Source organism: Eriocheir sinensis, chromosome 38, assembly GCF_024679095.1.
Source record: "Eriocheir sinensis breed Jianghai 21 chromosome 38, ASM2467909v1, whole genome shotgun sequence".
Taxonomy (NCBI): domain Eukaryota; kingdom Metazoa; phylum Arthropoda; class Malacostraca; order Decapoda; family Varunidae; genus Eriocheir; species Eriocheir sinensis.
The window spans coordinates 13634175-13645408 of NC_066546.1; the positions used below are offsets into that span (position 1 = coordinate 13634175).

General features: G+C 43.1%; 1 protein-coding gene across 3 annotated transcripts; it reads left to right on the plus strand.

Moving 5' to 3' along the window:
• The first annotated feature begins 1393 nt into the window (after window positions 1-1393).
• On the plus strand, window positions 1394-11081 carry LOC127008697 (sodium/potassium-transporting ATPase subunit beta-2-like). 3 transcript variants are annotated; one of them, XM_050881021.1, is made up of 7 exons: window positions 1394-1556; window positions 4358-4441; window positions 6122-6220; window positions 6970-7136; window positions 8187-8300; window positions 8755-8920; window positions 9902-11081. In XM_050881021.1, the coding sequence occupies exons 1-7, from the start codon at window positions 1484-1486 to the stop codon at window positions 9991-9993; spliced, it is 795 nt and encodes a 264-aa protein (XP_050736978.1). In that variant the 5' UTR covers window positions 1394-1483; the 3' UTR covers window positions 9994-11081. The 3 variants fall into 3 exon arrangements, with proteins under 3 accessions (XP_050736978.1, XP_050736979.1, XP_050736977.1); XM_050881022.1 differs by lacking the exons at window positions 1394-1556; window positions 9902-11081 and adding exons at window positions 1702-1951; window positions 9160-9306 and having other exon boundaries at window positions 8755-8990; XM_050881020.1 differs by lacking the exon at window positions 1394-1556 and adding an exon at window positions 1708-1951.
• Window positions 11082-11234: the final 153 nt, after the last annotated feature.

Consider the following 11234-nt stretch of genomic DNA (forward strand, 5'->3'; position numbering starts at 1 on the left):
AATTATTCTCTGATCACGATCTTCACTCATGAGAGATATTACCAAGGATAACGAATTGTATATATTGGTGAATACTTTTATTGTGAACTCATATATTACGTGATAAACACACACACACACACACACACAAGCGAACATGTTTTACCTGTTCGCCTCCCTTAGTGATTGTTTACTTTAGATTCCAGTAATTTAGAAAGACTTGAGAAACTACAACTGCCAGAGAGAGAGAGAGAGAGAGAGAGAGAGAGAGAGAGAGAGAGAGAGAGAGAGCACGTACATATTAGAATTAGATGGATAGCAAGTGTGTGTGTGTGTGTGTGTGTGTGTGTGTGATCAGCAGCATCTACAGAGCGCTCATTCCCTCTCGCTACACACACACACACACACTGCTGAGTCATAATATAATTGCTAGCTTAGGCAACATCGCTTAAAAAGATGCCACATTTATCACACAGGAAGCTGAGTAAGGGTCACTATAATGTCCAGCCATGACAGTACAAAAAAAAAGCCTTCTGTTTCGCCAATATAAATAGCAATGAACGCAAGAAAAGTCAGATAATCAGTCATGAGTGTTCAGGGATGTTGGCCGTTGGGTGACCCACTTCAGACAATCCCTTAACAGCAAGAGCAACGAGGCAAGATGGAAAGAGGATAGCAACACTCCATAAGATTCTCTCTCTCTCTCTCTCTCTCTCTCTCTCTCTCTCTGAACAAAACCCAATTCTTCATTTCTTAACAACTGACATTACTGTACCGAAGACGGTCACACAAAAGTAACATCTCTAAGGTTCAAGATGCTTAAGTCCACGAACCAGGTAACATCTCTGAGGGGGAGCGTTGTGTCATGCATGGCGGTGCGTGCAAGGCGAGCCCAATGACGCGCCCTAATGCAAAGATGAGCCGCGCAATCAAGCTGTTGAGACCCACGCTTTCCTGTTCCTGTAATGTTGTTTGTTCCTAGATGGATACAGATAACTTGCAGCGAGGATCACGCCATCCCATCGCTCCCACTACTACTACTACTACTACTACTACTACTGATGACGATAATGATACTGATACTATTTTCATCAGTGCTGCTATATTTTTCTACTGCTACTACCAATGCAACAAAACACCACTGTACCACCACCCTACTTTTCCTCCTCCTCCTCTTCCTGTTACTACTATTACTGTTGCTGTTCATACTTCTACTACTACACCTACTGCTAATCTCTCTAATTTCATGCTCAGAATCAGCATCCAACATTTCACAAGAATAGCACAAGGAGATGAAAAGAGTGGTACATCTCACTCCCGGATCACATTTCAACCATACAGTGTAGTAGCGTAGTAACCCAACCATCCACACGCACAGCTCCCCAAGGGCTATCTGGCATCTGTACATAACCGAGCTAGTGCATGTGGCTGCTCTCCACTCCCCACCGCCGCTGCTGCACCTTCCTTCCACTCACTCGACCCTGTACTTAGTTTACGTGGAGCCATGAAGGAAGAGGTGGGAAGTTTTACCCCGGAACATGAATTCGAGGGTCCAAAGCGATCCAGGATACGTTGTAGTGAGTATTACGTGGAAAAGAAGCTGTGGACGTGTGTGTGAGGTGAAGCATCGCGCAGGAGCTCAGACTACTCAAGAAGAAGCTGCGTTTTGGGTGACCTCTGAGGATCCTCTCTTCTTGTTTCTCACCACCAGTTCGTTGTGAAAAGTGGCGACGGGGAGACCAGTGGATGTGAAGGAGTAATGAATGTAATGTGTGTGAATTGATGAGTAGGCACGCTCACAAGGCCGTTTCAAGAGAGATGGAATACCGGAACACTTGTGGAACGAAATTATATCTGTATTGATTGATGGCATTCGGAACTATCTACGTGTATATGACTTCCTCGCTTTGGAAGGATCATTTAAATTCCTCTTCCCTTCCTAATTCCTTGTACGTCTTTTACATCCCTAAACGTAAGTAGAAAAGAAACATCAAGCAAAAAGTGGGAGAGCACGGTTGGTTTTGCGCATCCTGTGTTAACAAGTCTATGACGAAAGACTGCCGGTAAATGTGTGGTTAATGAGGATAAAAGTAATCAGTGTTAGAATTTAGTGACTAGAAAATCAATAGAAGTGCGGTTCCCTGTTTATTGTGTGGAGATGAAAGTGTGTGCGTTATGTGGTGTAGGTGTGTGCTGATGATGCGCATTTGTTCAGGTGTGTGGCGAAGGTAAAGTGAAAGATGTATTATGAACAGGTGATGGGGCGTGTGTTGAGGGTATGTGTTGAGGGCATGGGATGAAGGTATGTGATGAAATATTGGGGTGAGTGTGCCGTGTTGAGTCGGTGCGTTGAGATCTAGTGAAGGCATAGCTACTGGCAGGTGTTGAGTGTGTCGAGGGCGTGTTTTAAGCTGGTTTGGTGGAGTATCTATCAAGCTTGTTAAAAGACACAGGGGGAGGATTTGAGTTGCAGCGTGTGTAATTGCTTAGGCTGTTGTCATAGTTGTGTGTTTTAAGAGGACGCAAGATGAAGGTTTGTTTTCAATGCGTGTGTTGAGGAGGAATGTGTCAGTGTGTTCAGTGTACACGCGCTCGGTTTCCTTTGTCACAAGGCAGACGACATAAGTCAAGTGTGGTGGTGGGGATGAGGGGAAGGGAGGGGGGCGGAGCGCATACCGTTGGTGGTGAGAGGGTTTTTCTTGTGTATGTGTGTGTGTGTGTGTGTGTGTGTGTTGAGAATGAGTGATGAAATGTGTATTGTGGGCTGGTGCAGAAGGCGAGTGTTACCGTGTGCCGATCGAGATGTGTGTTGAAGACATTTGTGTTGTAGGCACGAGGGAAAAAGATGAGTTTGTTTCAAGGAAGTACAAGGTCAGGCTAAGATACGTTGTCTGGCTGCCCAATACAATGCACTCCTCAGTCTCTTCCTCCTCCTCCTCCCCCCACATTTACATAAGCGACAACTTGATCTCCCGGGCATCGTGCACTCTAAAGCCCCGTTCACACTGTGCCGACTCTGGGCCACGACAACCCAGCGACTATTAGGCTTGCCGAATCAGCATCCAGCGATTGTTTCTAGACCTCTTTCCTACCATGTGTGACCCTTTCATATCAACTTTTCACACCCAAGACCTCGTATACCCCGAGTCGCTAGGTTGTGGCCCAGAGTCGGCATAGTATGAACGGGGCTTTAGTTCCTCTGAATGGAATATCGAATTACTTTACTTAATCTTGTCAGACACGACACTTAACTTGACAAGGCGAAGTGTGAAAGAGCAAGCGAGTCATGCAACACTGACTAACGGTTATTTTTTTCAAAGTTCCTGATCACCCAAATAACCAGAGACCTCATTTCATTTGGGGTAATAATGCTGAGAAGAAGAAGAACCTGGACATTTTAATAAGGCTTCAGAAGATGTGTAGTTATGCAAAACGCTTGACCTACATTATATTGATCGATAAATCTAGAGCGGGGAGTGGGAGGAAGAGGAGTCACTCAGGGTCACATTCTTCAACATTTCGGGGCTCAAGGACATACATTCAACAAGGCTTTCGTAGGAGTTCCGGGCATTTCCGTGGGTAGTTACATAACCCTGGTGGTAGTCTGATAAAGGATCTATACTATGAGCATGTAAAAAACACCCATTGTAACGCTTTTAACCTCACATTTGACCTTTAAAATTAAGTGAAGTGGGAGGTGGAAACGTCTTAATATATCAACCTTCGCATCTTCACTATTTTCACTTAATGTTAGTGTCACCAATCTGTAGTACAAGACTGAGCCGCTGAAACAGGTAGAACGAGTGGCCAGACTTTCTGTTACTTGGTCTCCCGTGTTTCCTGTAGTCCTCCTTTTCCGGCCCCTCGTTTTCCCTCCCTTGTTCCATAGTCTGCTGCTCCTCTTCTTAATGGATGCTTATGTTGTTGTTGTTGCTGCTGCTGTTGTTATTTCTTCATCCTCTGGTTTTTGTTTTCACTCTTCTTTCTTTATCTGTTTTATTTTTTCATCCTGTTTTCACTCTTTCTGCTCCTCCTCATCTTCCTCTTCCTCCTCCTCCTTCATCTTTCGTTTTCTCTTGTTCGATCTTCTCACTCTTCCTCCTCCTCCGCATCTTCCTCCTCTTTCTTTCCTTCCTCCGCTTCATCCTCCTCTCCCTCCTTCTTCAATTTTTTTTCTCTTCGTTCATCTCGTTCCTCCTCCTCCTCTTCCTCCTCTTCCTTTATCTGTTTTGTTCTCGATATTCTCACTTCTTATTCTTCCTCCTCTATTTCCTCCGCCTCCTCCTCCTCTTCCTTACCCACAACAACAAACACAGCATCAACAAGTCCTCAACACCACCGGACCCTCTAACCTCCCCGTCCCTTCCCTCCTCTACAGTCCTCTTCTGCGTCACCCTCATCACCCTCGTCGGACTCGGCATCGTCCTCGCCATCATCTTCACCCAGGTCTCGGACGCTCCCAGTAAGTCCTTTGTTCTTTGTGGTGTGTGTTATCTCTCCTCCTATTGCCACGGTTATTGAGTAATCTTCCCTTCCTATCCTTTTCTTTCTTTCTTTCTTGTGTTTTCCTTCCCTTCGCTTCCCTTCCCTTCTCCTCCTCCTTCTCCTTCCCTCCCTTCTACTTCCTCCCTTCCTTTCCCTTCCTTTTTCTTTTCCTTTCCTTTCTTTTCGCTTCTCTTCCCTTCCCTTCGCTTCCCTTCCCTTCCCTTCTCTTCCCTTTTCTCTCCTCTCCTTTCCTTTCCCTTCTTATCTGCGAGAAGTACTTTGCGTTACCGTACTTGCTACTGTCACTTATAAATGCTGTGTTCTCTTTCCTTCCTTTTTTTCTTCCAATTACTAAACGGTCTTGGTTGAGTTGCTTGTGTGTGTGCGGTATAATGTTCCTATTGTGTAAAGCCAGAAAATTCATGCTAATTGTAATAGTTGAAAACCATGTATGTCAACTCAGCATCCATTCATCTCCAGTTAATCCAATTCTCAGATATACGTGTAATTCTCTTCCCTCATTCTCAATCACCAAGTATGGGTGGAGGAGGAGTTACCACCTAATACGCATATCGTTCATGTAGCTACCAACACCCCCTTGTATCTTGCACCCCATGAATATTCTAGCTTTATAATTGTTACTGTTATCAAATGGCACCATCTCTTCCTTACGTTCACAGTTCCCTTTATGCTTGCGATGACTCACTTGCCCTGCGTGTATTAGAATGTTTTGGGGTGTTTATCTCCCTTGTAATTATTCTTGCCATCAACTGATTATATCCTTCCCTGCTGTTATCTCTCTTCTCCGTCTGTCAATACATGGAAAAACCTCCTCGTCCTGCATGTCCTGTTCTTTGTGAGTGCTGTTTACCACTCTTACTAGCGTTTCTTTGACCTCTTAGTGCTGCCTACCCTGTCCGTTTTCCTAATGTATACTGCCGAAGACTAAGGGTCATATACTTCAACATTTCGACTCCCAAGCACAATTTGACAAGGCATTCGTAAGTGTTTCGGGCATTTCCAAGGGTAACTAGTTTTTTAGACCCTGGTGGTAGTTTGACCCTTCTGACGTACCATTAACCACGAAGACCGATAAAAAGTGCTTCCCTTCTTGAGACTTGTAACTGATGCTGACTGAATAATACCTTTTCTTTCTTTGTCAGTTACCCTCTCAGTAAATAGGACTCTCTTCTCTCCCTTCCATCATGTGTTTCAGTGTGTTGTTTTCTTAACCACGAAGACCAACTGGTGCTTTCCTGCTTGATTTTTCTACCTGGTGCTGAGGGATCAAAGCCTATTCTTCCCTTTTCTTTCCTTTCTTTCTTTCTTTCTTTCTTCCTTTTTCTCTTTTTCTTTTTCTGTCTTTTTCTTTCTTTCTCTTTTTCTGTCTTTTTTTCTTTCTTTTTTCTTTCTTTCTTTCCTTCTTTCTTTCTATCTCTTTTTCTTTTTTCCTTTTTTCTTTTTCTCTTTTCTTTCCTTCTTTCTTTCTCTTTTTCTGTCTTTCCTTCTTTCTTTCTTTCTTTCATTTTCACAGTTACCTTCTCCCTAAATGGCACTGTCTCCCCTTCTTCCTTTACATGTATTCTATCTAGTGCTGACTGATTAACTTTTTTTCTTCAGTTACTCCTTCGCTAAATGTCTCTCTCTCCCCCTCCAGGCCTGATCGTGCACCCCAAGGACTTGCTGGTGATGGAGAGTTGGAAGGACAGGGAGGAGACTCGGGAATACATGGCCTCCTTGAACGCTTTCGCAGATTGTAGGTTCATGCTTCGACCTCGAGGCTCCGTGTGGGCCTTCAAATAGTGTTTCAAATGAGTAAAAGAGGGTGAACATAATGAAAAAGTGTGCTGATTGTTGCTTCATGTAATGGGTTGACGTATTTTCTTTTCTTCACATTTCAATTTGACTTAATATACGCCTCAGCCTCCTCTCCCTCCTCTTCCTTAATTTTTTTTTTCTCGCTCATCTCATTCTTCCTCCTCCTCCTTCTCCTCCTCCTTCATCTGTTTTGTTCTTGATATTCTCAATTCTTATTCCTCCCCATTTCCTCTTCATCCTCTTTCCCTACCTCCTCCGCCTCCTCCTCCTCCTCTTCCTTACCACAACAACAAAAACAGCAACAACAGCAGCATCAACAAGACCCCAACAACAGGAATAGAGAATAGCAGATAATCTTAAAAATGGGGAAATGAGAAAAAAGTAATGAAAACGTGTAAAGTAAGCGAAGAAATATAGCTACCACACTAGTCGCGCACATCAACGATAAAAAGTATAAAAAAATAAAAATAAAATGGAGAAAAACATTGTTGATTTGCGGGCTTTTTTTTTTATTTTTTATTAATTTTTTTTTTGCCCTTGAGCTGTTTCCTTCGCTGTAAAAAAAAATATAATAAAAAAAAACAGTAAAAACATTGTAAAAAAAAGAAAATGGTAGTCCACCGCACAAAAACAATCACACCTCGGCTATCAAACACATTCACGCAGTATTAAAATTTCCTCCTTCAGTGTACAACGGCCCGGCGGGGGAGGACCTGATGAGTTGCTCCGTGGGCGACGATAAGGGGGACGGCCAGTGCATATTCCAGATGTCGTGGCTCCAGAGTCCCTGCAGCAAGGACGAGGAGTGGGGCTTCAGGGACTTCAAGCCTTGCCTCCTCCTCAGCTTCAACGAGGTATTGTAGGCTTGCGAGAATCTACCTTCGTCACCCGCTGTCCCTCCGTCACGTTGGCAAATTTAAACTCTTTCCCATACAATTATTTAACTTTTTGAATATCACAGTTTGAGTCCTTCCATTCCTTACTGAAGCACGTTGACAAATTTAAACTCTTTCCCATACAATTATTTAACTTTTTGAATATCACAGTTTAAGTCCTTCCATTCCTTACTGAAGCACGTTGACAAATTTAAACTCTTTCCCATACAATTATTTACCGTTTTGAATATCACAGTTTTTTTGAATATCACAGTTTGAGTCCCATTCATACAATTATTTAACTTTTTGAATATCACCAGTGAGTCCTTTTGAATATCACAGTTTAAGTCCTTCCATTCCATTGCACGTTGACAAATTTAAACTCTTTCCCATACAATTATTTACCGTTTTGAATATCACAGTCTGAGTCATTCTGTCTCTACTTTTTCTTTTTCCTCTTGGACATCTTCTTCGAGGCTAGTTTATGCATTTTCCATATATTTACGAGATGTTTTTTTTTTAGAGTAAGAACGTCGGAACACCATTTTATAGTTTAATCTTTCCAATTACATCACTAATCATGAACATGTAAGTGAAATTCTTCTGTATCGTGACTGTCTCATTTGTTTGTGATTCAGAATACGTGGTTATGTTAACGTAAGAACATCAGAATACCATCTTTTTGTTAAACCTTTCTAATTCCATCTAACTATGAGCAAATAAGAGAAATTCATCTTTATCTTAACTGTATTTCCGTGTGCTTCGGAATACGTGATCACTCTCAAGCACGAACATTAGAACACACCATCTTATAGTTGAGCCTTTATAAGTGCATTCCTAATCATGAATGTCTATAAGTGAAATTCATCTACATCGGGACTGTACTTCATTGTGTTTGTGCTCGTGCGTCTCGTCCCTGATCTTGTAGCCCCGAGAGGTAGTGGGTATTGCCATGGGTAGTTTTATGAGCCTAGTGATGGTTTGACAAGGCTTCTGCATGGTGACATATGAACCCGTCTGATCTTGCAGCCCCGAGATTGGGTCCCCGAGCCATACACGTACCCAGATGAGCTGCCGGAGGAGATGCCCAAGTCACTTCGCAAGCACATCAAGAACGCTTTAAAAAACGGTAACTCAACAAAGGTAAAGTGACTCAGGTTTCTAATTATCGGTTCCAGACTTTCCTTCCTCTTCTCTCTTCTTTCCTGTCTCGTAATTATCACTATGGCCATTTTTCTGTCTTTCTATGGGTACTTTTCTTTGTTTCTTCTTGTCCTTCACCTCATCACCACCCTTTTCTTCCTCCTCCTCCTCTTCCCCTTCCTCTTCCTCCTCCTGCTCCTCCCTTTCCTCCTCCTCCTTCTCTCGCCCCTCCTCGTAATACCCCACCTTCTGTTTGTAGGAGACTATCTTGCTATACCATCTGTAGAAGAAAACAACAAGAACAACAGCAACAAACTACTACTACTACTACTACTACTACTACTACTACTACTACTACTACTACTACTATCAATAATAATAATAATAATAATAATAATACCCCCAAACCCTTTCCCTGGTCGCCTCCTACTATCCTTCTCTCTCCTTGGAGCAGTTCTTGTGGGTGTCCTGTGGAGGGGAATACCCGGCCGACACTGAGGCGCTGGGTGAGCCGGTCCTGTCCCCGTGGCCAGGCTTCCCCTCCTTCTACTTCCCTATGCGCCACGACACCAGTCAGGAAGCCACGCCTGTCCTCGGCCTCCATATCGCCAACGCCCAAAGTAAGACTCAGCCTCATACTCTCAACATCACGAGGCTTACATACACACATTAGATAAGGCTTTCGGAGAGGTTGTGGGTATTGGCATGGGTAGTTTTATGAGCCTAGCGATGGTTTGACAAGGGTTCTGCACCGTAACTTATGAACCCATCTGATTTCCACTGTGACCTCCCCCAAAACATCACGAAAGTAGTAGGTCAATGAGGTCACATACACACATTAGATAAGGCTTTCGGAGAGGTTGTGGGTACTGCCATGGGTAGTTTTATGAGCCTAGTGATGGTTTGACAAGGCTTCTGCACCGTGACATATATGAACCCGTCTGATTTCCACTGTGACCTCCCCAAAACATCACGAAAGTAGTAGGTCAATGAGGTCACATACACACATTAGATAAGGCTTTCGGAGAGGTTGTGGGTCTTGCCATGGGTAGTTTTATGAGCCTAGTGATGGTTTGACAAGGCTTTTGCATCGTGATATATATGAACCCGTCTGATTTCCCCTGTGACCTTTGGAAGTATTTGTTTTGGGAGCCGAAAGCGTCTCAGAATACGAACCCCAAAAACATCACAAAAAAAGTAGGTCAATGAGGTCACACTTCGCTCAGAGTTTCGTTCCAGACACGTGCTCGGGTTTGTGTAGCGAAGAGATATGCCACTTTTGTTTACTCGATCTTGCTTGTATTTGCTACGTGGGTTATTCTCCTGCCTTTCAGCTATTTCTTTTTCCTCTTCTATCCTTTCATTTTCATAATCACCACCAAAGTATCACATTTGTAGACTCGTACTTATTTGTATTGGTTACGTAAGTCATTTTCCTGTCTGGAAGATTTTTTTTTCTACTTTTTCTTCTCCGTCTTCCTCGCCCTCCTTCATCTCATCAGCACCACCGCTGACACCATCAACACGCAGGGATCTTATTTTCTGATTGCCTGTCTCCGTTACTGTAAGAAATGTACCAACTCCTTCCCGTGTGTCCACAGGCAGCGTGCTCATCAGCATCGTGTGTCACTTCTGGGCCAAGAACCTCCCGATCCCTTACGTCGCCGCCCGCATCGAGTACCTCATGATCTGAGTGTGTGTGTGTGTGTGTGTGTGTGTGTGTGTGTGTGTGTGTGTGTGTGTGTGTGTGTGTGTGTGCATGCGCGCGCGCGTGCTAATGGTGGATTTGTATGATCTTGATTCTGTATTCATCAAAATATCTATAAAACACGCGCAACGCAATTAACTGACAAATTCGACAGCTAAATCAAGTGTAGCTACTTCAGTTAGGTTTTCTGGAACTAAAAGTTGAATATGTTTAGCGTGCCTAATGTATTACGGGATATTTTTGTACAAACTGAGGGTCTATCCTGAAAGGTCAGTGAAAAATAGTTGTCAATGCCAAAGAAAGCCAGGCCATCAGGTAGACATGTTTTCATGATATTTATACATATAGGTCTGGTGCACTACATATTTCTTATCTCATGTATTGAGCTAGTAGAAAATCGTTAAGAGTTGCTGAGCTTTCGTTTGAAATGTCAAGTAGATAGTATGATTTATAGAGGAATTGAAAATGAAGCTAATACCCCCACACCTGATGAGAGGAGGGGCTCAGGAGTGGAACTACGGCTGCAAGGAGAGGAGAATCTTGCACGGGTTTGATGGGGTGGTAGCCAGGTATTCTTGTTGTGAACTTTGCAACCATATTATATGTTGTCCATAAGGCTTTCGATGCCCCTGCCGTTGTGCACTTCAAACAACTTAGTGAGTCACCAGAGGCTGCAGCTTCGGGTGACTCAGTAAGCTCTTATGCGGAGTGGTGACCTCACCGCCACCAAAACTTTCTTTTAGCTGGATATATAACTTTTATTTTTTATTCATTTTTTGTGGGTCATAGCTTTTTATCTATTCTTCCATATATCTAGAAATTCTTTGTTCCTTCTCACTTCTCTGCCTCAGTGAAATAACGCTATAACATCCCTCTCACACCTAGTTACTAAGATGATGCGGGGCGTTGAGTTGTCGTGGCTCGCTCAGCTGGACGATGCAATAACTTCCTTTCTCTTCTCTTTTTTAAATATAGGATATACGTGTCTTTTATTCGAGTGATGACTAGTAAGTTTATGTTGGTGGTCACATTATAGTGTTTGTGTAAGTAATGAATAAAAATGACCAAACATTCTTATTCACAAAGAGTATTTCTCGCACCACAGGGGAGACAAAGTATTCTCATAAGAAAAAAAGAAAAAAAAAAACAGCGGCAACCAACTCTGTCTCTGGTTTGTGAAGAAAGAAGGCCGAGCAGATCAAAACTCTTATACTTCGAAGGAGAAA